Genomic DNA, 27,497 nt, shown 5'->3' on the forward strand with positions numbered 1-27,497 from the left:
CCCTCCCTTCACAATCATTCTCAAAATAGAGATCCAGCCTGTCTTATCACTCATGTTGCTGCTTGACAAATAGCTTAGCCTAGGCCCCAGATTGCTGGGTTGTGGAACCAACAGGTGAGGGAACCAGTCCTACAGCTGGCAGAATCTGAACTTGGCTAGTATGCACCTGACTCAACTTGACTCTAGCTTTACATGAAGCCCTAAAGTGGGTTGAGTTTTGCTATTTTGGCCACTAACAGCCTTGAGCAGCTTGCAGGGGAAAGAAGCAGCTGAACTTGATAGCTTAACTTTACATATAGGTATAAGAAGGCAAAACTGCAAAATACACCTCAGTCAGCTAATGTCTCCTTGACATTTAGGCCAATTCGAACCACTTAGAACTATCTGTTCAACAGAATTCTATGTGGTAGGAGAGCAAGAGGCAGTAGAGAAGCCCATACATCCATAAGCCATTAAAGACTGCTAGGACTCTGGCTTCTTTAAGAAAGAAAAGGGACAGAAGGATTTTTCTATCTGTAAAACTCTGAAAGAATCCATCCATGGTTTCAAAGTCTGGGAAGAGTAAGTGATCCTACTGAGGATGAGGTAGCTAGGAAGTATATACAACCAGGAAGGGGCTTCCAGAGGCTAGAATGTAACTAGAGGAAGAAAGGGTACAGACTATAAAAGCAAGATAAATATGCCATAGACCCCCTTCCTGGCAGTGGATCAATCATAGAATGAATGGAAAAGAAAGAAGGAAACAATTGATGTGCCCTTGAAAGCAAATCTAGGGCCTATGTTTTGAATTGCTGATGTAAAAGTAAATGATTCTCATCTGAAGATTCTATATCCATCATGAATGGAGTTTGTGTCATCATCATAATTATAAACAGCATCAAGATTATTGGCTTCATAATTACCTTTAATCAATGTGATCCACCAGCCAACTGAGTCAGAACCAAGACCCTCTCCCAAGCTGACCAATCATAGGCCACTTTGTACAGTATTTGATGCCCAGAGATGCTAATTAATCCTGAGCACATCTGACTTATGATTTTAGCTCTCAAAACAAAACTATTAAGAGCAACATACAGAACAGGCATAAAAATACAATATTTTAATCAGATGCAGAAAAAAGATAGCCTTTTCTAAGCAAAAACCCAGCAATTTCTACCTCTTATTGAATGAGTGTTTTGTTCCAGGCACTTGACTTAATTCTTAGAGCCTTTATAACAACACCTATGAAGAAAATGTCTCACATTTAAAGAGATATTAAGTCACATAACTAGTGAGTGGCAGAGACAGAATTCCAACCTAAATCTGTCAAATTCCAAGTTTTATGCTCTTAATTACCGGACTCAACAACTTGGCTATAGATTTTATGTTCGTTTTTAGGGAGAAGTCAAAAAACACATTTCTTTAAGAGTCCTACTCTGACTTTGCCCTGAATTCTTCTGTGTGGCTCAGACTTAGGGAATGAATATGAGAAAGAAGTCTGGGCTAATAACTGCTCCTCTTGTGGCAAAGGTCCCAAGCCCCATTCTGCATGAGTATATCTGCCTCTCTAGCCATATTCATCTCAGAAATGAGTGGGATGTCATCTTTGAACATCTCAAAAAGCTAAATATTGGTCTCCCTATTCCAGGGGTCCTGGACCCTCAGGGAACAGATTCTGCTCCAAGTGTCTTTGACCAGAACAATACTAGGAGCAGGAGGTGGGGTAACTGGGTTAGAGAACATGGTCAATCCTGAGACTTTAGTCTACCCATTATAATTACATGAAATACTTTATCTGCCTTTTACAATTATCTTGCTGTTATCTTGCTATTGATACAGTATCCATAAATCAAGTTACCAGTCCCCAAGGAGAAAACCTCCCACTGAAGAAAAAGTAAGACATTGCAGACGTGCTTTTCCACAGATCCCACTTTATTATCCTTCCTCTAAGAGTCCAAATGCTCAGAAGTGATTTAAACTAGATAATTCCAGAAGACTAAAACTCTGATGCATCATTAGTGCCTAGAGGCAGGAAATTAGCACACAAATGGAATGACTAATGCACAAAATAAACATAATTAATTTTAAAGGGAAAACAAACAAAATTACCAGAGATAATGGAAACAATCAATAAAACTAATTAATCCAAAATTAATAAAACCTAAGCCTGATAGCTGTAACTCATAAAGGTGCTATATTTATTTTTCCCTAGTCCGATTCAAAGATGTCACCCCATTAGTAGATGCAAACTACTACATATAGGATGGATAAAGAATAAGGTCATACTATATAGCACAGGAAACTATATTCCATATCCTGTGATAAATCATAATGGAAAAGAATATGAAAAAGAATACAAATATGTATAACTGAATCATTTTTCTGTACAGAAGAAATTAATACTACACTGAAAATCAACTACACTTCCATAAAAATTTTTTAAAGTATACAAAGATGTCATCCTAGGCAGTCCAAGATATTTTTTGTCAATTTTCTCCTCATCCATAAGGCATGCAAAATCAACCTTATTTTGGTACTGTACAGCAAGTCTGCCCCTTGTTAAAATTCAATGGTTTGGGGATGAATAAATGTATATACATATCTATATATTTGTGTAATTGTGTGCACATAGTGTATCCTGGGCAATCCAAAAGTGCACATCCTCAGTACGCTTTCAAACAGGAGAGTGCCAAGATTGTTGAAAGGCTCATAAATAATCCCAAACTAATATACCTTCATAGAAGAGACCATGCTTAGCACTGGCCTCTGCATATTATAACACTTCAATAATGTATATGAAATGTGTGTGGGAATATGTGTAGAGAGGAGTGAATGTGTATGAGTGTGTGTACCATGATATATAAATCTTTAACTAATGCCAATTTTTTTCTGATTTAAAGACTCTTGCTCCTCAGAAGAAAAGCTATGGCAAACCTAGACAGCATGTTAAAAAGCAAAGACATCACTTTGCCAATAAAGGTCCATATAGTCGAAGCTATGGTTTTTTCAGTAGTCATGTATGGATTGTGAGAGTTGGACCATAAAGAAGGCTCAGTGCTGAAGAATTATTTTTATTTTTTTAATTGAAGGATAATTTATTTACATCATTCTGTGGTTTTCTGTCATACATTAATAAGAATCAGCCATAGGTACACCCATGTCCCACTCCTCCCTCCCAAACCTCCCACCCATCTCCCTCCCCATCCCACCCTTCTAATTGTCACAGAACCCGTCTGAGTCTTCTGAGTTACACAGCAAATTCCCACTGGCTATATATTTTACATACGGTATTGTAAATTTCCATGTTACTCTCTGCTTATATCTCAAGGAACTGATGCTTTCAAGCTGTGGTGCTGGAGAAGACTCTTGAGAGTCCCTTGGATAGCAAGAAGATCAAACCAGTCAATCCTAGAGGAAATCAACCCTGAATACTCATTGGAAGGACTGAGGCTGAAGCTCCAATACTTTGGCAACCTGATGTACAGTTGAATCATTGGAAGAAACCCTGATGCTGGGAAAGATTGAAGGCAGGAGGAGAAGTGGAGACAGAGGATGAGATGGTTGGATGGTATCATTGACTCAATGGACATGAGTTTGAGCAAACTCTGGGAGATGGTGAAAGACACGGAAGCCTGGCGTGCTACAGTCCATAGGGTCACATAGAGTCAGACACAACTGAGCAAATGAATAACAACAGTCTTTTCTGATGCCAAGTTCCAGGCCAATATTCAGTCCTAACCTAGCTTCGTTATACTATTTCATACAATCTTGGACTGCCTCACCACTGGAAGTGCATTCACACAAAGAAAATGGTCATAGAAGCACAACAAGTTCTCAAAAATATGCTTGCTGAAGTAACAGGAATTGCTGAGAGCCACTGTACTGAAGAAATTAGTTTGATTACTTTAAATTCATACTTAAAAATGGACTCTTCCTCCTTTTAAAAAATTTTATGAGTTATTCTCTTTGTAATGAAATTTGGTTCCAAACGCTTATAAATGATTCAAAAAATCAAATTCATGCTTAAACAGCCAATACTTTGACCTACCAAGTGATATTTAAAAGGATGTGATGCTCTGACTGCTTTGAAGGAAGAGCTCTTGTTAAAATTTTGAGCATATATGTATATATATATATATATATATACACACATACAGCCTTTCAGGGAAATTTTATTGTAGAGATTATATGTGTTTTAAGGGAAAAAATCCCCTGCCTTACTTAATAATCATATGTTGCAAATTGTCAAAATACAAATTCTAGATGATCTAGAGAATCCTAAACTCCAGTGCTAATCCAAGTCCCTTCTTCTTTAGTCAGGTTTATCTAGTCAGTAAGTTTCCATATCCATCAGGGAGCTAATCCAAGTTCCTTCTTCTTTAGTCAGGTTTATCTAGTCAGTAAGTTTCCATATCCATTGGGGAGAAGCCTCAGCTTCATATTGTTATCACAGGTGATGGATATTGTGACTGCAAAAACCACTTGAGTTTCTGAGACTCAGCCTTCAGAAATGGCCCTGAGTGGATTTCAGTAAGCATCTGGAGGCCCCAGCTGGCACATCTCATGTCCATCTGCACAGAATGAGTCACTGAAGCCTCCCCTTATAGACTAAAAGCCTCGATGTGTCAGTAGGCATCTGTTTGTAAGACTCTGCTGCTCTAGTACACGAATCTTGAGATATCAACAGTGATGTAAGAAAACAAGAAATGGATTTAGGTGTGGGGACATTCTTATCTGGTGTGACTAATGTTTCCATCTTCACCACAAACTTCTCATAACAGAAAATATAAGCTCCTTTGAAGGCTAGATTCCGACAGTTCAACCCAATAGGCCTCTCATTTCACCTAGGGAGAGAGATTACCAGGAGGGAACAGAGTTAAGAACCATCTCCAAGAAACATCACCCCCAAAAAATCTACTGATAACCCCCTACCACTCAAATTAAACCTGAACATAAGAAGGAAAGAAAAGAAAAGAAATTAAATTCTTTTTTAAAAATTTATTTATGTGGTCAATATTACCCTAATATTATCTTGTCTCACATGTCTGACCTTATTCTCATTTCACAGAAATGGAAAGAGACTCAGATTTAGAAATTTGCCCAAGGTATTACAGGTAGTAAATGTTGGAGCTGTAATATAAAAGCAATCTGTCTTACTGCAAAGTCAGTATTCTTTCCTACTACATCATATTATGAGCCAAGAACAGTTCCCTAAATTGCTTTTATAGAAAAGAGACATATAATAGCTATCAGCATCCCTGGATCAACTCTGAGGTTATCAGTTCTAAGTTGAGTTTGTTCAGAAACCCCAAACTCCTAAGAGTCCCAGCACAGAGGAAATGTTTGGTTCTTAATGATAGGGACAGGATCATTTAAGCTCTAAGGCAAGTCCTTTACGGAATTCCCTTTGAACTGAACAGGATGCTAAAAGAGACTAATTTAACTTGGAGAAGGCCCCCCTTGAATACAGTGAGATAGGATACAAAATTCAGCTGATATTCAGGGGAAAAACCCAAAGCTAGGACTTCTTACAGGTATAATGAAAGTTGTTTTTAATATTCTAAGGTGCTGCTTCCCTCTCAAGACAATCCTTTTGCCAACAGTGCACAACTTCACTAAATGGGCCTAAAATCAAAGAATCTGATGAGATGAGTGAATAGTGCAAGAAGAAGATCCAGACATGGAGAAATGGTAAGCTGGGTTGCACCCTAACCCCTGACTCCAGGCCTCTGCTTCACCGGGCTAAACAATCTTTCAGAAGCCAGGCAGGAAATTTCTCTGCAGGTGTCGTCAAATTGATCCCTACATCACTTTGTTTTCTTTCCAAATAGTGCTTAGGCCTCTGGTAGGATCATAACTATTCTCCAAATTGCAGCTGAAATGATCTGACAGGTGTCCACTTATTCCCCTGACACTAAGAACACCTTGCAGCTATTACAGAGGGAAAACTGAAGCATTGAGAAGTGAAGAAACTTAAGAACACTAACTAAAACCCAGCTGCACAATTCTGTGAATATGCTAAAAGCCACTGAATTATATACTTTAAAAGGTTGAATTTTAGTATGTTCATTACATCTCAATAAAATTGTTTTTAAAAAAGTCATGACATCTTCTGGAGCAATGCTTTTGACAAATAAGGAGTATTTCTGCCTTTAAAGGCCTACCGTTAGCTCCTGATTTATTTTTATCATACATTATTGAGTGCCTCCTATGTATAAAACACTGTGATAGTTGCTATAAAATATTTTAAAGCATCTTGCAATAATTTTACAGTTTACTAAGCATTTATTATATGCCAGTTAAGTACTAAACAATTTCACATGTTATCCTAAGTTATCTCCACAGTGAGGTACGTATTATTGAAATTGGAAAACTGAGGCTCAGAGGATCAGATAATTGCCCAAGAAACACTACCTATAAGAGACAGAGCTGAAATTTAAACTCAAATATTTCTGATTCCGAAGTCAATATTTTTACCTAGTGTGATCTGCAAGTCAGAAGAGGAAAAGAGGCCTGAACACAAAAAATACAAGCAAGAGTGGCAGAGTTCTGAGAACGGGCAAACAATGGAACTAGAATCCTAAAGTTGCAGGGCAAGGATGACTTTAAAAATCTACTTCAGTGTGGAATCTGGGGGTCTGAAAGTCCTCCTGACACAAGAGTCATCTCAATAAAAACAGGCACAGTTCCAAAAGATACACACAATTGAAAATGACCATAATATCCATGGGACAACATCACTTTCCGTGCGGTCATTTTGGTCAGGGAATCCCTGACTAGGAAAGCAATGGATATATATCAGTGGTATATCCATTAACATTTTGTGAGCAGACATTCTAACTGCTAACTAAGTACTAGGCATTGTCTAAGATGGTGAGGTAAGTAAAATAAATGGCTTCCCTGAAGAAGCACCCAAATAGGAACTGACTGACCCCAAATATGTGGTATATATGTGATTAAGAGGCAGGCTTTAGCATTGGACAGTATGGGTTTCTATGCTAGTGTTGCCACTTCCGAGATGTGATTTTGGACAAATTATTAAATTTCTCTATGCTTTCATTTCCTTATTTGTAAAATGAGAATGACAATAATACTGACCTCACAGGATTATTGCAAACAATAAATATGTAAGCATGTAAAACTGCCATGTCAGGCAGTTTCCTCAGGTATTATATTTTATATACCTTATGTACAAAAATGACATTTTCCCAAGGGTCTAGGCCCAAAACTGCCAGACTACCAATGAATAACAGAGTGCTAGAAGAAAGCCCCCTCTAAATTCACCTTGAACACTTCTGAAAAAAACAACTTTTATGTATAGCCCACTAATACATTTTATAGCCTAGAAAAAAGCCTTCCAGAGAGTATGTTTCTTCTCTTCCTGGCTGATAATACTCCTTTTATATACTTCCATATATTTCCTAAAACTGCATGCTTTTTTGTGTAATAGGTGTGTATAGTAGAGGTAAGCTAGTATAACGGTTAAAAGAAAGGGCATTATGATAAGATAGATACAGTTCAAACCCTAGTTCCTCCACTCATAAGCTGAGTTACCTTAGAGAGGGCTCTTATGATCTCTGAACCTGTTTCTTCATCTGTAAAATGGAATACAGTGCAAACTTTATAGAAATGCTGTAGAGATTCAATGAGATGATATGTGAAAAGAATTCAGCATAGTATCTAGTACATACTAAATTCTCAATAAATAGTAGCTATTGTTATTGCAAAAAAGACATTAATTATGTTAGCCTGGTGGCCCAGGTTCATTTTCAATTAAATAAGCATCTATTACACACTGCCAAGTAGCTTACATTTTGCTACTTTTGGTGGATAGTAAAGGGATTGAACGACATTTGTCCTCTAAAACATTATCTCTGCTTTTCACAAGTGTATGACCCCGAGAAAAGTGTTGTGCGACATGTTCTCATATTGGAGGGTGGGCCAGTCCCGGCCTTTCTGCAATCATCACAGAGATGAGAATGCGAAGTAGGAAGATAAACACAGACAGGGGAGGAGATAGGATTGTTGAAAATGAATCAGTCCAACCCACAGAGGGCAGCACCCACTTGTTAGCTATATAAGGGCCACTATCTCAATCCTTTGTCGCCCTGAAAGCTGCATCAGGCTTTATCCTACTTTCTCCTTCGGTGAACCAGGTGAGAGAAAACTCATCCAGCTACATCAGTGGATACTTGGTTGGCTATTGTTCGTGGTATAAATCCAGGGGTATGAGCTAAGACAGAGTTAATATATATTTGGTTTTCCTGCCTTCCCTCCTTTTCATTTCTTTCCTTTTTCTTCTTTTTGTTTGCTTATTTGTTTGGTCAGTTTAGTTTATTCCAGGGTCTTTTTAGAATAAATTTTTCTTTGTTATGGAAAATAATGCAAGTAGAAATTTGTTTCTTCTAGGCTGTTCCACATTCTCTTCCTAGTCATTTTTTGTGCCATATTTTCTGGGTTGTCCAGCTGAAATAGCGAAAAGACCAGCACTGTTACAGAAATCCATCCTTGTTCAGTGGCAACTTTTAGAGCTCCAAGATCTAATCATCCTCTAGTCAAACTGCAGTCTGCATTGCTCAATCTTTTCCCCCTGATTACTGAAAGAAAACAGAGTTTGGTTAAGGCAGAGATTAGGATATCTCGTGAACTTTGATGAGGGCTATCTCATGCTTCTGAAGCACCAAGATAGAGTTAGCCCACTTTGTCCATTCCTAATTTGCTAAATGCCTTAACAGTCCAATTTAGCTTCTGGTACCCAGAGGGGAGGCAGGTATGCATGTTAGATGGTCTGGTACATTTGATTTAAAAGACAAACGAACAAAAACAGTGAAACTAGCCAGAGAGACTGGAGCAATATATCTCGGTGGTTCTAGAAATTTTGGAAGCCCCAAGACAACACCCAGAACACCAAAGTACACAAAGTGTAGAGATGCTGTGTAGAGAATATATTCATCCAGGACATGGAGATCTGAAATCTAGTCCCAGATCAGTCAATAACATGCCATGTATGGCTCAATCTTAGCAAAGTAACTCAAAGTTAACAAGATTAGCTTTCACTGTGTTTATGTGCATTGTATCAGCCCTGACCTAGTCTTACTTGTTGAGGTATTTTGGTTTAAAGAGACAAGATATTTGAAAAACTGGGATGATTACTGTTAAAATCAGAACTGTTTATAACTTAAAATAAAATGAATGAGAGGATCTTTTTTTCTCCCTTCAGGTTCATTTAAACCTGCAAAAAGATGACCAATCTCTTGAGAAGCGTTGTCACCGTAATTGATACTTTCTACACATACACCAAGCAGGATGGGGAGTGTGCCACACTGAGCAAGGATGAACTAAAGGAACTTCTGGAGAAAGAGTTTCGTCCGATTCTGAAGGTGAGGACCATGTACCAGGACTGAAAACTACTAGCATCCTGTACATTCTCTGTTTTATGACCAAGGAATAGCTAAAAAGTGCACAATCCCCATGGTCTTTGAGCTCACACTATGAGTGGTACTTTTGGGGGACATCAGAAAGGCTGTTGAGGCAGCATTTATTTTTAAAGAGGTGATCATTTTCTTCCTCCCACCATACAGACTGTCAGACATTTTCATGTCCCCAGGTTTTTCCTTCTAAAAAAGCATACGATAAATTTGCGCTATCAATTTATAAATTACCCCAGCAAATGAGGAAGAAAAGATATAGAGAGGTAAAACATGTATTAGGGGTATTGATCAAATAACCAAGGTGACTAAAACCTGAAAACAAAATACAAGAATTTTTTTTCCTATTTACTTGGAAAGGACTCAGTTATTAACTTCAAAATTATAGATCATAACATAGAATATATTAGCAGGCAAGGCTTAAAATGTATGTTAAAAACACCAGGTACTGAATTTGGTTTATTCAACTCCCCCTTATTTGCCATACCTGAGTATCTACTTCTCTAGCTTAGGTCCTTGAACTGTATGTGCTGTGGATCCCAATGGCCTTTATTCTTTTTTATTACCTCTTCACACTTGCTAGGTGTTGTTAGGCTGTTTTAGCCTAAAGTATTTCTTGATTGGATTAAAATACCTAACATCAAACATTCCCTCAGTCATGCCCTACTCTTTGCAATCCCATGGATTATACAGCAGATGGAATTCTCCAGGCCAGAATCCTGGAGTGGGTAGCCTTTCCCTTCTCCAGGAGATCTTCCCACCCCAGGGACTGAACCCAGGTCTCCACATTGTGGGCAGATTCTTTACCAGCTGAGCCACAAGGGAAGCCTCCCACAGTTCTACAGCTTTACCCAAATATTTTAGCTGAGTATATGGACTAGGCTGACCAGGTCTTCTTTGGTGTATTGCTTGTACACAGAACCCAGATGATCCAGACACAGTGGATGTCATCATGCATATGCTGGATCGAGATCATGACCGAAGACTGGACTTTACTGAGTTTCTTCTGATGATATTCAAACTGGCTATGGCCTGCAACAAGGTTCTCAGCAAACAATACTGCAAAGCTTCAGGGTCAAAGAAGCGCAGGCATAGTCGCCGACACCAAGAGGAAGAAAGTGAAACTGAAGGTGAAGAAGAGGATACATCAGGACAAAACTCAGGTTACAGATATTCAAGTTGGAGTGAGGGAGAGGAGCATGGTTATAGTTCTGAGGGCTCTAGGGGAACTCCAAAACACAGACACGGGTCTGGCTCCAGAAGGCTGAGAAGGCAAGGTGGTTTATCTAGCTCAGAGAACCAAAAGGGATTTGAAAAAAGGCGCCATGGGTCCAGCTCTGGTTACTCATGGAGTAATGACAAAGAAAGACATGGTTCCAGCTCTGGAGAACTGGAGGGAAAAACAAACAAATCACATGTTAGCCCCTCTAGGGTATCTGGGGATGAATACAAGTTTGGATCAAAGAGTGGTAGAGGGAGAGGTCATGGTGGTCTGTCATATGAATATGAATCAAACTCTACTCAGTCAAATTGTGCAGGACAAAAACATGGGTCTGGCTCTAAATGTTCAGGAGATGGTGGGAGGGAAAGTCATGCATGTGGTTCCAGCAATTCAGGTGGATGTGGAAGACGAAAAAACACTTCTAGTTATTGTCAGGCAGGTAGATTTGGAGAGCAAGGAAACCAATCTAGCTGTACCCAATCAGGTTATCAATCAGGAAGTAGTGGAGAAGGTCCTAGATGTATCTCAGGAGGTTGGGCCTCTGGATATGGTCAACATGAGCCTAGCTCCTGTAGCCAGTCTACTAGGCAGAAAGGATATGGATATAAAACATGTGGTCAACCACAGAATTGTGGAGGACAACAGGGAACAGTTTCATATCAGTCCTCTTGTTGTGGACAATACGGGTCAGGAGTAAGTCAGTCTTCTACTTATGGTCAACAGGGATCTGGTTCCTGTGGATACTCTTCAAACTCTCATCAAAAGAGGTGTGGTTCAAATGAAACTTCTAAATGTAGTCAACATAGATCCAGCTCAGGTCAATCTTCTGGCTTTGGCCAACATGGGTCAGGCTCAGGTCAGTATTTTGGCTTTGGACATGGTGGGTGTGGCTCAGGTCAGTCCTCTGGCTTTGGACACCATGAGTCTACATCAGGTCAGTCTTGCTATGGCCAACATGGGTCAGGCTCATGTCAGCACTCTGGTGCTAGACAATATGGATCAGGCTCAGCTCAGTCCTCTAGCTTTGGAAACCAGAAGTCTATATCAGGACAGTCTACCTGTGGCCAACATGGATCTGGTTCCAGTCAGTCCTCAGGCTTTGGCCAACATGGTTCAATCTCTGGTCAGTCCTTTGGCTTTGAACACCATGACTGTAGATCACAGCAGTCTGGTTATGGCCATCATGAGTTGGGCTCAGGTCAATCACCTAGCATAGATCAACAAGGGTCAAGATCAAGTCAGTCTTCTAGCTTTGGACATCATGAGTCTGGCTCAGATCAGTCCTCTAGGGACAGTGAAAGGCATTCAGAAGTCTCAGAGAGACACTCAGGATCCACTCATGGGCAGGCTGGATCTCAACATGGAGAGTCAGGAGCCACAGTGACAAGGAGACATGGAACTGGTCATGGGCAGTCAGGAGACACCACCAGACATGGCCACTCCAGTCAGGGACAATCTACATGGTCAGGGTCCAGGCAGGCGGGAAGACAGGGATCCAGTCACAGTGAGGCTAGCGACAGTGAGAGGCATTCAGAAGTTTCAGAGAGACACTCAGGATCCACTCATGGGCAGGCTGGATCTCAACATGGAGAGTCTGGAGCCACGGTTAGAGGGAGACACGGAACTGCTGATGGGCAGTCAGGAGACACCACCAGACATGGCCACTCTCGTCAGGGACAATCTACACGGTCAGGGTCCAGGCAGGCGGGAAGACAGGGATCCAGTCACAGTGAGGCTAGCGACAGTGAGAGGCATTCAGAAGTCTCAGAGAGACACTCAGGATCCACTCATGGGCAGGCTGGGTCTCAACATGGAGAGTCAGGAGCCACAGTGAGAGGGAGACACGGAACTGCTCATGGGCAGTCAGGAGACACCACGAGACATGGCCACTCTCGTCAGGGACAATCTACACGATCAGGGTCCAGGCAGGCGGGAAGACAGGGATCCAGTCACAGTGAGGCTAGCGACAGTGAGAGGCATTCAGAAGTCTCAGAGAGACACTCAGGATCCACTCATGGGCAGGCTGGATCTCAACATGGAGAGTCAGGAGCCACAGTGAGAGGGAGACACGGAACTGCTCATGGGCAGTCAGGAGACACCACCAGACATGGCCACTTCAGTCAGGGACAATCTACACGGTCAGGGTCCAGGCAGGCGGGAAGACAGGGATCCAGTCACAGTGAGGCTAGCGACAGTGAGAGGCATTCAGAAGTCTCAGAGAGACACTCAGGATCCACTCATGGGCAGGCTGGATCTCAACATGGAAAGTCAGGAGCCACAGTGAGAGGGAGACACGGAACTGCTCATGGGCAGTCAGGAGACACCACCAGACATGGCCACTCTCGTCAGGGACAATCTACACGGTCAGGGTCCAGGCAGGCGGGAAGACAGGGATCCAGTCACAGCGAGGCTAGCGACAGTGAGAGGCATTCAGAAGTCTCAGAGAGACACTCAGGATCCACTCATGGGCAGGCTGGATCTCAACATGGAGAGTCAGGAGCCACAGTGAGAGGGAGACATGGAACTGCTCATGGGCAGTCAGGAGACACCACCAGACATGGCCACTCCAGTCAGGGACAATCTACACGGTCAGGGTCCAGGCAGGCGGGAAGACAGGGATCCAGTCACAGTGAGGCTAGCGACAGTGAGAGGCATTCAGAAGTCTCAGAGAGACACTCAGGATCCACTCATGGGCAGGCTGGATCTCAACATGGAGAGTCTGGAGCCACGGTGAGAGGGAGACACGGAACTGCTCATGGGCAGTCAGGAGACACCACGAGACATGGCCACTCTCGTCAGGGACAATCTACACGATCAGGGTCCAGGCAGGCGGGAAGACAGGGATCCAGTCACAGTGAGGCTAGCGACAGTGAGAGGCATTCAGAAGTCTCAGAGAGACACTCAGGATCCACTCATGGGCAGGCTGGATCTCAACATGGAGAGTCAGGAGCCACAGTGAGAGGGAGACACGGAACTGCTCATGGGCAGTCAGGAGACACCACCAGACATGGCCACTTCAGTCAGGGACAATCTACACGGTCAGGGTCCAGGCAGGCGGGAAGACAGGGATCCAGTCACAGTGAGGCTAGCGACAGTGAGAGGCATTCAGAAGTCTCAGAGAGACACTCAGGATCCACTCATGGGCAGGCTGGGTCTCAACATGGAGAGTCAGGAGCCACAGTGAGAGGGAGACACGGAACTGCTCATGGGCAGTCAGGAGACACCACCAGACATGGCCACTCCAGTCAGGGACAATCTACACGGTCAGGGTCCAGGCAGGCGGGAAGACAGGGATCCAGTCACAGTGAGGCTAGCGACAGTGAGAGGCATTCAGAAGTCTCAGAGAGACACTCAGGATCCACTCATGGGCAGGCTGGGTCTCAACATGGAGAGTCAGGAGCCACAGTGAGAGGGAGACACGGAACTGCTCATGGGCAGTCAGGAGACACCACCAGACATGGCCACTCCAGTCAGGGACAATCTACACGGTCAGGGTCCAGGCAGGCGGGAAGACAGGGATCCAGTCACAGTGAGGCTAGCGACAATGAGAGGCATTCAGAAGTCTCAGAGAGACACTCAGGATCCACTCATGGGCAGGCTGGATCTCAACATGGAGAGTCAGGAGCCACAGTGAGAGGAAGACATGGAACTGCTCATGGGCAGTCAGGAGACACCACCAGACATGGCCACTCCAGTCAGGGACAATCTACACGGTCAGGGTCCAGGCAGGCGGGAAGACAGGGATCCAGTCACAGTGAGGCTAGCGACAGTGAGAGGCATTCAGAAGTCTCAGAGAGACACTCAGGATCCACTCATGGGCAGGCTGGATCTCAACATGGAGAGTCTGGAGCCACGGTGAGAGGGAGACACGGAACTGCTCATGGGCAGTCAGGAGACACCACCAGACATGGCCACTCTCGTCAGGGACAATCTACACGGTCAGGGTCCAGGCAGGCGGGAAGACAGGGATCCAGTCACAGTGAGGCTAGCGACAATGAGAGGCATTCAGAAGTCTCAGAGAGACACTCAGGATCCACTCATGGGCAGGCTGGATCTCAACATGGAGAGTCAGGAGCCACAGTGAGAGGGAGACACGGAACTGCTCATGGGCAGTCAGGAGACACCACCAGACATGGCCACTCCAGTCAGGGACAATCTACACGGTCAGGGTCCAGGCAGGCGGGAAGACAGGGATCCAGTCACAGTGAGGCTAGCGACAGTGAGAGGCATTCAGAAGTCTCAGAGAGACACTCAGGATCCACTCATGGGCAGGCTGGATCTCAACATGGAGAGTCAGGAGCCACAGTGAGAGGGAGACACGGAACTGCTCATGGGCAGTCAGGAGACACCACCAGACATGGCCACTCCAGTCAGGGACAATCTACACGGTCAGGGTCCAGGCAGGCGGGAAGACAGGGATCCAGTCACAGTGAGGCTAGTGACAGTGAGAGGCATTCAGAAGTCTCAGAGAGACACTCAGGATCCACTCATGGGCAGGCTGGATCTCAACATGGAGAGTCTGGAGCCACGGTGAGAGGGAGACATGGAACTGCTCATGGGCAGTCAGGAGACACCACCAGACATGGCCACTCCAGTCAGGGACAATCTACACGGTCAGGGTCCAGGCAGGCGGGAAGACAGGGATCCAGTCACAGTGAGGCTAGCGACAGTGAAAGGCATTCAGAAGTCTCAGAGAGACACTCAGGATCCACTCATGGGCAGGCTGGATCTCAACATGGAGAGTCAGGAGCCACAGTGAGAGGGAGACATGGAACTGCTCATGGGCAGTCAGGAGACACCACCCGACATGTCCACTCTGGTCATGGGCAATCCACATGGTCAAACAGACATTCAAGTCACACTGATGCCCATTCTGGTAAAAGTCATTCTACATCACAGATTAGTGGCAGACAAAGACATAGATCTGATCAAGCCTGGAGACATGGCAGTTATGGGAGTGCCGAATATGACTATGGGCAGTCTGGTTATGGACCTTCTGGTGGTAGCAGAACAAGCAGTCGTAATTCTAGTCCTTTTAGGTCAACAGACAGAGCTGCAGCTAAGCGAGCATCTAGTTATGGACTATCAGTTTCTAGTTTCTACTACATGGGATCAAAAGCAACTGAAAAAATAGGAAGACAAGATTCAAGTCATGAACAATCAGAGATAAGTGATGGGCTGTCAATTGATTCCCATAACCATTCTGGATTTGGTGCAACTGGAGGTCAGGGATCTAGTCATAGACATTCAGTAGCAACTCAGGAACAGTCAAGAGATATCCTTGTTCAGTCTGCAAGGTGGGGGTCTCCTCATAGCAGTCAGCTTAGGAACCACTCTGCATCTGACCATGGAAAACCCTTATCAGCCCACAGCCATTCAGATTCTAGTTCAACTAGAAGTCAAACCTCCCACAGTGATAGTAAGGGGTATTCAGAATATTTGGGGGAAAAGAGTCATGAACAATCAGAATTGAGGTATAGACAATCAGAGTTCAATACAATAGACGTACCTGAATCCAGCCATCAGCACTTGGGAGATTCATCTTCTCATGATCTGGTAAGATCCAGCACAAATTTAGCAACACAGGGATCAAGTGATGGACAATCAGGACATATTCAAGGTCAGTCTGGATTCAGCACCAATGAAAGACAAGTATATAGCCATGGCCAGTCAAGGGACAGCTATGGGCAGTCAAGTGGCAGTCACTCACTTGATAGCCAAGTCCCTTTGGGAACTGAAGAAAATAGTTTTAGGTATTTATCAAGCAGTGTAACCACATGGAGTGGGGAAAGGCAAAAACAAGAGTCTGGATCAAGTCCATCAGGGACCATGAGAAAATACAATCAGGATGTTGATGATAAGCAGACAAGAGACTCTGAGGTCAGAGTTTACCATGGAAGAGAGAGAACGGATTCAGGTTCCTTTCACTTAGATAGCAACACCCCACTCTATGAATATATCAAAGAACAAAGGTGCTATTACTTTGAATAATAATTTGAAACCAAAGGAAGACAAACTAACTCAAGATAAGAACTAATCCAATGGAGAAATGAGACATACAACATGGAATTAAGATATTTTAAATGATCCTTTCTTTTGGTAGTGGGAGTATATGTCTGATTTTCTATTTAACTGTAGTACTGTTTTCTATTTCTTTTGTTTGGTACAAGGCTTTTTTGTAAGGATCCATAATCATTGAGCTCTTAGAAAATAGTGGATGGAAGAAGTAAATTGCATTTGGGACATATTTAGAACTACATGGCAAAGTGATTGGATTCTCTGGAATAAAGTGAACGTTTAAAAATAATTTTATATATTCCAGGTTGATTTAATTGATTGTTGACAAACCTATCCAAGAAGCTAAGAGACATAGTTTAGGAGCCAAAATTTCTCTAATAACATTGTAACTTATTCTGTGTCCTAAACAACAAAAAAATGTAGTAGTTTAAGATTCAGAATATTTGTGTCTTTTGTACCACCACTGGAACACTGTACTGCTGTTTTTTAATTTATTGACATGACCACCTGGATACAGGATCCAGAAAATGGTATTGCATAAAAATTGCCAATAAACTTTTCATCAAGTTACACTTTGTCTTCTCATTCATCCTCACAAAAACAAATACAGCCTTCTGCTATGGGGTCAGATGCATATTTCTCTTTTCTACCTTTGAACACCTAGATGACAGGAAAATACCTGGATACTATTCAAAGTCCAAAGAAGGCAAAACTCAATCACATTTATCTTTTCCTCAGTCTAATCACTATCCAAAGCATTTATAAGAAATGTTTTATATTGAGGAGTTGATCTCAGATACTTTAGTCAACTGTGATTATCAGAGCAATCATTATTAAACATAACCCCAAGTGGCTATTTCCTGAGACCACACAACCTCTGAAAATAATATTGATGAGTCACAGACTTTCTCTGTCAGAGATATTAATTGAAATATCCCTTAGCAATGGAAGCTAATGGGGTCCTATAGCTCCTAGTCAAATAAAAACAATTAAAAGTATACTCCCCCCAGCAAGAAAAATATGTGAGTTTATTATAAACAGAAAGAGACATAACAAGGAGTAGAAAAATAGGTACAAAAAATAATAACTTCAGTAGAAAGTTTATTGCTATAAAATCAAAAGGCAAATTTCACAATGTGAAAACTAGTACAGACATTAAAGATCATCCCCATAATTTACAGATTAAAAGGAAAAAAAATCAAAGCAAAGCACATTTAATCTAACCAAAATGAGTTATAATTCATTAAATCAGAATTTGATGCTCCATCATCTTCTCCTCCCGTCAGAAACTCAAGCTTCTTTTTTTCCACCTTCACCTTTGGATTTCAAACTGAAGTGCAATTCATCAATGGGCGTTCAAGATTGCAAGCCACTATTAGAGAAAGAAATTATATGAAAGACCAAAAGAATAGTCTCATTCCTCTGATTAGACTTAAAACATATTCTATCCAGCTTTTAACATTTTAAGAACTATCCAAATTTTAAGCCATGCTAGGTGAAAAATAAAACACTAGTCATGTTACTTTATTAGTGGAAGAAAATAAAATTATTGTTATACTAGTAGTGACACACATAAAAATAACTGAGTATATGTAAGAGTTGGACCATAAAGAAAGCTGAGCACCAAAGAATTTATGCTTTTGAACTGTGGTGTTGGATAAGACTCTTGAAAGTCCCTTGGACAGCAAGGAGATCAAACCAGTCAATCCTAAAGGAAATCAGTCCTGTATATTCATTGGAAGGACTGATGCTGAAGCTGAAACTCCAATCCTTTGGCCATCTAATGTGAAGAACTGACTCATTGGAAAAGACCCTGATGCTGGGAGGGATTGAAAGCAGGAGGAGCGGACAACAGAGGATGAGATGGTTGGATGGTATCACTGACTCAATGAACAGGAGTTTGAGCAAGCTCCAGGAGTTGGTGATGGACAGGGAAGCCTGGTGTGCTGTGGTTCATGGGGTTGCAAAGAGTCAGACACGACTGAGATACTGAACTGAACTGAACTGATACGGTAGTTAACTCTAAATGGTAACCAATTTATACAAATCTATATATCTTTCTTAGAGATTGGAATGAAAACTGACCTTTTCCAGTTCTTTGGCCACTGATGAGTTTTCCAAATTTGCTGGCTATTGAGTGCAGCATTTTCACAGCATAGAATCTAAATATAATATAAATTCTTTGGACAATAAAACAATATATGGGAAGGGTTGTAAAAAACATGTCTGACATTTCTGAGAATAATACCATAAGAAAACCTTGATATTTTTCTTTGTCTAAGACCACAAAACCTCAGTCTACAATATTTAACTATGAAGCCACAAAACACCTCTATTAATATTGAGGTAATGGCAGTGAGACTGGTTAATATAAATCTTCTATACTATTGAAATCCTATGCTACATATTTTCCAATTCTACAAAAATACCTGTAATATTACATGTTGTTTAAAGGAAGGGAAACAATGCACAAATAGCAGCACTGAAATAGCAACACTGAAAACCCTCTTGACCAAAGAACATTAACCTATCGTACATCTACTTCTGAATCTAAATACCTTTACTCTTTTCTAATCATTATAATCTTATAAGATTATAACATTATAATCTTCTAAGCAAGCAGCCAACCTATGCCTGTGGCCTTTTCCTTTTTGGCTTGGTACAGTGCTTATGGTCATGTCCTGGGCCGAAGCAGCCATGAGCATTTCTGATGCCCCCCCAAGCACAGCACCACTTGCGTGGTGGATGGTCTGTCGCAAACCTGAACAGGCCTTTCATTCCTGGTTGACCATAAGGTTCCCAGTGCCCAGGAGGCAGCGTAGGCTTTGGCCTTGGGGGAATCTTTCTTAATAGGATTGGACTTTTCTGGGGAGGCCTGGTCACTGTATGTTACATTCCCAAGAAGTAGCAGGAAACCCAGTAACAGTAAGACAGAAAGAGAAAGGGGACATATTGGGCCCCCGGGGCAACCCCAAGGGGAAGAGCTGCCTTGCAGGTTCCTCTCTCATCCCGTGACCTTGTCACGGTCTGGGCATGTCCCAGCGGCTCCTGACACAAATGGGTGCCACATATTAAGGGGAGAATGACTAACTACTTAATAAATGAAGCTACAAACTTAGCTCATGCTATAGATTAAAATAAAATTGGACCTTTACCTAAAACTACATCAAAGGTAGACTGCAAATGCAATAAAAATTTAAGATCTAAATGATAAACATAAAACAATAAAATAAATAGAAGAAAATAATTTTGTAATCTCAGAGTAGGAAAGGACACTGTTGATAGAACTTTATATACATATATTTTTTTAAATTGTGATTTTTCTTTTATGACAGCATAAAGGTTTCTATTCAGTGAAAGATGTCATGACAAAGTTAACTGACAAGTAACAGACTGGGAGAAATTATTTGCATGGTCTACATCCAACAATGGACTAATAGGAATATACAAGGAACTATTTCCAAAAAATTGGCTGAAAAATGGAAAATGTATTTGAACAGGCAATTATGGAATAAATAATCAATATACTTTAGAAACATACACAGAAATGTTCAAACTTATTAGTTAGGAAAACACAAATGGAAGTAACAGTGAAATGGACTAGATAAGCTAGGCATTGGTTGGGGTGGATGAGGGTTTAGGAAATTCTTTGGGTATAAAATTAAAGTATAGTATAGTAGTACAGCTGTCCCAAAGAGCAATCTCAGTATTTTGTCAAATCAAGCATACACATACCCCACCTGCAGGCAACTCTAATTCTGTGTTTAGATCCTCCAAAAAACACTTCTCATACATCCCTAGTGGATGTAAAAGGATGTTCAGTGGAGAATTGCAAACGATCTGAATGTCCATTACTGGGGAGGCACATAGGTACACAGAGTAGGTGCACAACAGTGGTGCAGTTGCAAGCACTGAGCTAGATATATTAAATACATAAAGCAGGATGGATGCTAAGTGAAAAAGGGAAGAAACAGAACGAGATCTACCACATAATAGCACTTACATAAAAGAAAACTACATGCACACAAAAATAATAATGCATATTTTAAAGAACATATACAAATTAAGAAATACAGTGTAAACTCATTAGAACAATTTTCTAGTGGGTGAGGGACAGAGAGATGGGAATGAAGAATAAGGATATAAGTTAATCAATCAACCATTCCAATAAAATGTGCATAGACCAATAAAGATAATATGCCATGAAGTGAGGAACCTGATTAACTCAGATCTTTACAATTGGAATTAAAAAAAAAAAATCCTTGTTATCCTGGGTGTTGATAATCTCAAGTCAGCAAAAAGTTTGGAGAAGTCTATGAAGAGTAACAGAAGATCACAAAACTGTCTGTGAGAACAGGAAACATCTTGGGAAGAGTGAAGGCACAGGAAAGAACAGAAGATCTGAGGGGGAAAAATGGTTTCTGCATTTCTGACTTCAGAAGATAAAAAGAAAGTTAGAAAAGGGAAAATTAAATCATTTTTAAAATAGGAACCAGGCTTAGACTGCTAGGTAGCTTCCAGGGTTGAACAGGGCAGGAGCCACAGATGCACTCCTCTTTGTGTAGAGGTTTCAGGCCAGCCTCTACTCTTGTTCACAAAAGAATGTATTCTCTGAAAAAATGTATAATGTGACAGAGATTGGTTCAGTCTTCGGTTTGGAGGGAAGGGGAAGCCATGAGAGAATTTGCAGGGAGACCTTGTCTTTCCTCTTCCTTCCCTTCCTCTACTATCATTCTTCCTCCACATGCCCTGGTTAACTTGCTATGTTTTCATATTTATTATAAATGCAGAACATGGTAAAAAGCAAATAGCAATTACAGTAGTTAGTTCTACTTCTACTTGAAGTAACAGAAAAACTCAATTCAAACTTTATTAAATAAAAAGGGGGATTTATTGGTTCATGTAATCAAAAAGTTCTGCATGGGTCCTGCAGACAGTACTCATGCCAAGGCTCAAAGGGTGTAATCAGGATGGAAGGAGTTTCTTAATTTCTAACTCTGCTTTCCTCTCTGCAGACTGCATTTTCAGCAGACTGCTGACATACAGTTTCAAGGTGGCTGCAGTAGCTCAGCACACATGCTTCCAAGTTCAAATCTCAAGATGTAGCAGGTGGAGGAGCATGAAATGATGTCTCTTTACTGGTGGTTCCCACAAGCGTTCTGAGATTCTGCCTGAATCGGCCCAAGTTACATGCCCACCTACTGCTGACAGCTCTATTCAAGAGACATTCTTCACCTCAGAGTCAAAGCTAGACCTTTTACTGCACCCCCCTAATCACATGGAATAAGAATGGGAATAGATGAATTCCCACGTGGGACTCTTGCAAAAGGTAGAATATACACAAGGGAGACAAACAATGAATGTACCTAGAGTAATTTTCACTAAGTTTTTTCTTTTAGTATTTTCATTTATCATTCACTTTTCTTTTAAACTTTCTTTTCCTAAAGCAGGTGAAAATCTTCTCTCTGATCTCCCAGATTTACTAAAGGAATCCAACATATGACCCTACACTCTTCAATAACCTCCACATTCTCAGGGAAAGGGGATCAAATATTGAAGAAAAAGATATATATGTTTCTTGCTCTTCTCTCTTGATGAAAACACATATAAAATTGAATCAAATAAGAATGCGTCACATTTAGTTTTCAATTCTGTTAAGATTTCATAATAACATACTGAAGTGAGGTGAAGGTGACTCAGTCATGTCTGACTCTGCGACCACATGGACTATATACAGTCCATGGAATTCTCCAGGCCAGAATACTGGAGTGGGTAGCTGTTCCCTTCTCCAGGGGATCTTCCCAACTCAGGGATCGAATCCAGGTCTCCCACATCGCAAGCAGGTTCTTTACTGTCTGAGCCACCAGGAAAACATAATACTAGTAACTGCCATTTATTGAACACCTGCTATAATGTCAGCCAAAGTGCAGACCATTGATGTATAATTCATTTAGCACCCTCAATAAGCATGCAAGTTATATATTATTATCCCTACTTTAAAGATGAGGAAACAGTCAGAGAGGTTAAGAAATCTGCTCAAAGAGATCTGGTAACTGGAGGAGTCAATGGTCAAAGGCAATCAGTAGGACTTATGAGACGGGGCTCTCAACCCTAAACTCTGGGATCTGGGCACCCATTAGGCACCAATATTGTGACCACAGTGTTATTTCAATTCAATCCTTTCATGTGCCTCATCTGAAAAGTTCTAATCATTAGGAATTTCATGAGGAAAATGAAATAATTCATTGAGGATTACTAAATCTATACTATAAAAAGAACTGCAAATAGTTTTCTATAGACTGCGTTAAGCACAGATAGATATGAAATGCTGCCAGAATATACTTCGCAAGTGTAACTAATGATCTGGATGACAAGAAAAGATATCTCATCCTGAAGGAGGAAACAGACAGAGCTGGACTCTGTCTTAGGCCAGGCTGCGAACATTAGGCTACACACAGGGTCACCCTCCCAATGGACTCTGAACTTTGTGCCCAGTATCTATAGAAATGGCAAACCAATGGAAAAACAGACCCCCCGGAAAAAAGAGCCTCAGGACTTGTACTTGGACTCTCCGTTGCCTAAAAGAATATGCTAATTATCTCTGTAACAGAACAAAGTGGTAAATTCCATTATGTTTATTGGGATATGACCACAGGCCTATTGATAAATATCCACTGTTTATCTAGTCTTGTGACACATGAATCATGGGTTAACTTTGTATCTCTCTTTTACCTTGTCCAGACTAGTTTCAAGGAATTTGGGGAGATGGGTTTGAACAAGTACACTTAAGGTATATAAGGTTTGCACAAAAACTGGTCGGCTAAGAGGAGACTCTGCCTTGGGCCCGCCGGTGTAATAAACTGCACTCCACTATCTGCATTGTCCTTCTGAGTGAGTTTGTTTCCCAGAACATGTGGCTACAACAATCCAGCCCTGGGGGACTCTGCCCCAAGTTGTTGGGATATCCTAAAATAAGATAAATCAATGCTTTAAGAAGTTGAGAAAATCTGGTAATACTTTAGGCAACACTGGTAAAACAAGTAGAAATGCTGGTGGGCCAAGAATCTACCTCAACTTCAACAAGATCATCATTGATGAAGAAATCTATGAGGTTAAAAATGCATTATTCACCTCATGAAGTCACACTTTAAGGACTTTGCAGCCCTCAGTCTCAGTGATTCTTTTGGACATATGGTAGTTTAGAGTCCTAAATAACTGTTTTTAATTTTTGCTATAAGCAGAAATTATATATAATATGCCAGAATGGTTCACCTTCTAAACCCATCACTCCCCAGACTATCAGACTATGCAAACCTGCTGACCCCATAGTAAGCCACATACACTATTCTGGGCCTTCCCCCACCTACACCCGGTGAGAGGGGTGTGGTGTAGTCAGTACTGGAGCTACTTGGCAGCAATAATCATGGAGATTATCAGCCAAACATCTGCCTTATCTACAGGGTGTAGGAGGTGAATTAAGATGGATGAGTAATTAGGAGATTTGCAAGGGGGTCTAAAGTCCAAGTTGATAAAAAAAAAAAGTGGGTACAGAGTAGATAAAGTGGTCTTCACATACTAGAAGTTCAGTGAGACCCTTTATCACCCAGAACAAGTACTGACCTTCAGCAGGAGAAATTTAAGAACAGAAGTTCCCCAAAGTTCAGGAATCAGCATCAGGTCACCTGTTCTGCTGGTCCGGTTTTGATCCTCTCAGTGGTGATAATTAGGTCTCTGCCTTGTTCCTGGTCCTTGAATGTCCCATGTTAGGAGCTCTTCTTTGTCTCTATGCCTTTCCTGCTCCCAAAATTAAAATTCTGGCCTGAAATATGAGCCCCCCAATCCTGCTACCTGCTAACTGATGTTGCTGATACTAACTCCCCATCACCTGCTAAATCTCCTGTTCCTGGTTTCTCCATCACTGAGCTCTGTCCACCTTTCAGACACTACTGAGGCTGCCCCTCCCTAACCTGTCTGCCTACACCAGCTATTGCCAAAATTCTAACCTATTGCCTCTTGTTTTTTTTCCTCCCTCAACCACCATTTCCAATGCATTGTTAAGCTCTAGCTCTGAAATGTCTCTTCCCTTCGATCCTAGTGCAACACCTTATTTTGAAACCTCATTATTACCTCCCTTTTCTCAAATTGCCTGCATCATTGCTTGTGTCAAACTCAATTTACCATCCATATTCTTAGTAGAGGTATTTTTACTAAATAAAAATCTGATCCTGTCACTTTTCCACTTAAAAATTCTTCAGTTGGTCTCCAATGTAAATAAGATGACATTATATGGTTTTTGAAACCTTTCCATATAGCCTTTCAGGTCAATCATCCCATGTTCTGTCCCATGAAATCCAATAAATTCATTCTTTAAAGTTCAGCTCAAATATCATCTTTTCAACTCTCTAAAAGAGAACAAGCTAAAAGAAACTAGAGGGACTATATTAAACTAGAGCTTCAAATAAAACATTGAAAAGGCAATCTACAAGTAAGGAGAACATATTTACAAACCAAATATCTGATAGTTGGTGAAGATAAAAATACATAAAGAACTCATAAAACTCAACAGCCAAAAAGCAAATAATCCAAGCTATTATAAAAATGGTCAAAAGATCTGAATAGATATTTTCCCCCAAAGACATACAAATATCCAATAGGTATATGAAAAGGTACTCAGCATCACTAAACAGAGACTCTAATCAGAACTACTCAGAGAAATGAAAGCTAATCAGAGAAATGCAAAGCAAAACCATGATAAGATATCACCTCACCCCTGTTAGGATGGCTGCTATGAAAAAGACAAGAGATAAGTTTTGAGAATGTATAGAAAAGGGAACCCTTATACACCAGTTGGTAGGGATTAAAAATTGATGGAGCCATTGTGAAAAACAATATGGGAGTTCCTCAAAAAACTAAAAATAGAACTATCAACCACCATATAATCCATCAATCCCATTCCTGAGTATTTAGTTAAAGTATCAGTATCTCAAAAAGATAGTCCCGTATTCATTGCAGGATAATTCACAATATCAAGATATAAAAATAATTTAAATTTTCTTCAATGTGTGAATGGATAAAGAAAACTTTATATATCATATATTACATATTAATTAGTTAGCTCAGTCGCTCACTCATGTTCAACTCTTTGCGATCCCATGGACTGCAGCATGCCAGGCTTCCCTGTCCTTCACCAACTCCTGGAGTTAGGTCAAACTCATGTCCATCGAGTCGGTGATGCCATCCAACCATCTCATCCTCTGTCATCCCCTTCTCCTCCCACCTTCAATCTTTCCCAGCATCAGGGTCTTTTAAATGAATCAGTTCTTCACATCAGGTGGCCAAAGGATTGGAGTTTCAGTTTCAGCATCAGTCTTTCCAATGAGCACCCAGGACTGATTTCCTTTAGGATGGACAGGTTGGATCTCCTTGGAGTCCAAGGGACTCTCAAGACTCTTCTCCAACACCACAGTTCAAAAGCATCAATTCTTTGGCCCTCAGCTTTATAGTCCATCTCTCACATCCATATATGACTACTAGAAAAACCATAACTTTGACTAGATGGACCTTTGTTGGCAAAGTAATGTTTCTGCTTTTTAATATGCTGTCTAGGTTGGTCATAACTTTTCTTCCAAGGAGCAAGCATCTTTTAATTTCATGGCTGCAGTCATCATCTGCAGTGATTTTGGAGCCCAAAAAAATAAAGTCTGTCACTGTTTCCATTGTTTCCCCATCTATTTGCCATGAAGTGATGGGACCAGATGCCATGATCTTAGTTTTCTGAATGTTGAGTTTTAAACCAACTTTTTCACTTTCCTCTTTCATCAAGAGGCTCTTTAGTTCTTCTTCACTTTCTTCCATAAGGGTGGTGTCATCTGTATATGTGAGGTTATTGATATTTCTCCCGGCAATGTTAGGGGATACATGAGTGAAGATCTTGGTGTTCATTCCACAGTACCTATTTACATCAGATCAACGCATTGCACACTGAATATATACAAGTATATTTATCAATTATTCCTCAATAAAGTTTGGGGAAAAGTTAAGAAGTGGAAGAAAATGAGTTGCTCCCTTATCTGTCTTTTCGTAATGATTTACAAATATCTATACTAACATACATCATGTTGTTTATATGTCTGTTTTCTTCATTAGATTATGAATGCTTTGAGGGCAGGGAGCATAACTTCTTCATTGATGGCCCTATGGCAGGCATGATGATTGGTGAGTAGTCAGCTAGTAACTGATGTTTGTTGAATGAATAATGATCCCTGAATACTGTGACCTGTTCTTCATCCGAACCTCACTCTGACACCTGCAAAAAGTTTCCCTCCAGAATACACTCTATCTTCTGTCTATAATATCCTCACATACAAATGAAGCAGGTAGGAAAGGAAGTAGGAGGTTTTTCCAAGTTCGAGCCCTTCCTGATCTTCCACAGTCTCCTGTAATCAATGGTGTATCCTAGTCCCTGTCTGAATAAGTGATGCTGGTGCAGTCTAGTCATAATGGCTATAAAGTCTCTGTCCTAGCTTGCTCCTAGATCCTTCTTTTCCAGTTTCCTAATGCTGCACCAGTCTGCCACCAAAACTCACTGTTCCTATGGAACACAGAATGGAGACTGGTTAATATTTTAGTGCTGGTCCTGGTCATTGCCAGTGTGGCCACTCTAAAGATCTCATAATCCCTCTGTTCATAACCATTTGAAAGTTAAGTCATGAGGCCTTTCCCTTAACTACAATGAGGTAATTAGTTACATTTCTATCATCCCTTCTGTTATTTTTTTTCTCTTCTTATTTTTGTTTCTAATTCTTAGAAAAAAACTTCTAAAAAACACAGTACTGCCTAGGTGCCATTCC

General features: G+C 41.1%; 1 protein-coding gene across 2 annotated transcripts; it reads left to right on the forward strand.

Moving 5' to 3' along the window:
• Window positions 1-8,098: 8,098 nt before the first annotated feature.
• Window positions 8,099-17,076, forward strand: LOC122677626 (filaggrin-2-like). 2 transcript variants are annotated; one of them, XM_043877813.1, is made up of 4 exons: window positions 8,099-8,135; window positions 9,200-9,359; window positions 10,327-11,479; window positions 11,594-17,076. In XM_043877813.1, the coding sequence occupies exons 2-4, from the start codon at window positions 9,222-9,224 to the stop codon at window positions 16,618-16,620; spliced, it is 6,318 nt and encodes a 2,105-aa protein (XP_043733748.1). In that variant the 5' UTR covers window positions 8,099-8,135; window positions 9,200-9,221; the 3' UTR covers window positions 16,621-17,076. The 2 variants fall into 2 exon arrangements, with proteins under 2 accessions (XP_043733748.1, XP_043733747.1); XM_043877812.1 differs by having other exon boundaries at window positions 10,327-17,076.
• The last annotated feature ends 10,421 nt before the right edge of the window (window positions 17,077-27,497 follow it).

This window comes from Cervus elaphus, chromosome 20, assembly GCF_910594005.1.
Source record: "Cervus elaphus chromosome 20, mCerEla1.1, whole genome shotgun sequence".
Classification (NCBI taxonomy): Eukaryota; Metazoa; Chordata; class Mammalia; order Artiodactyla; family Cervidae; genus Cervus; species Cervus elaphus.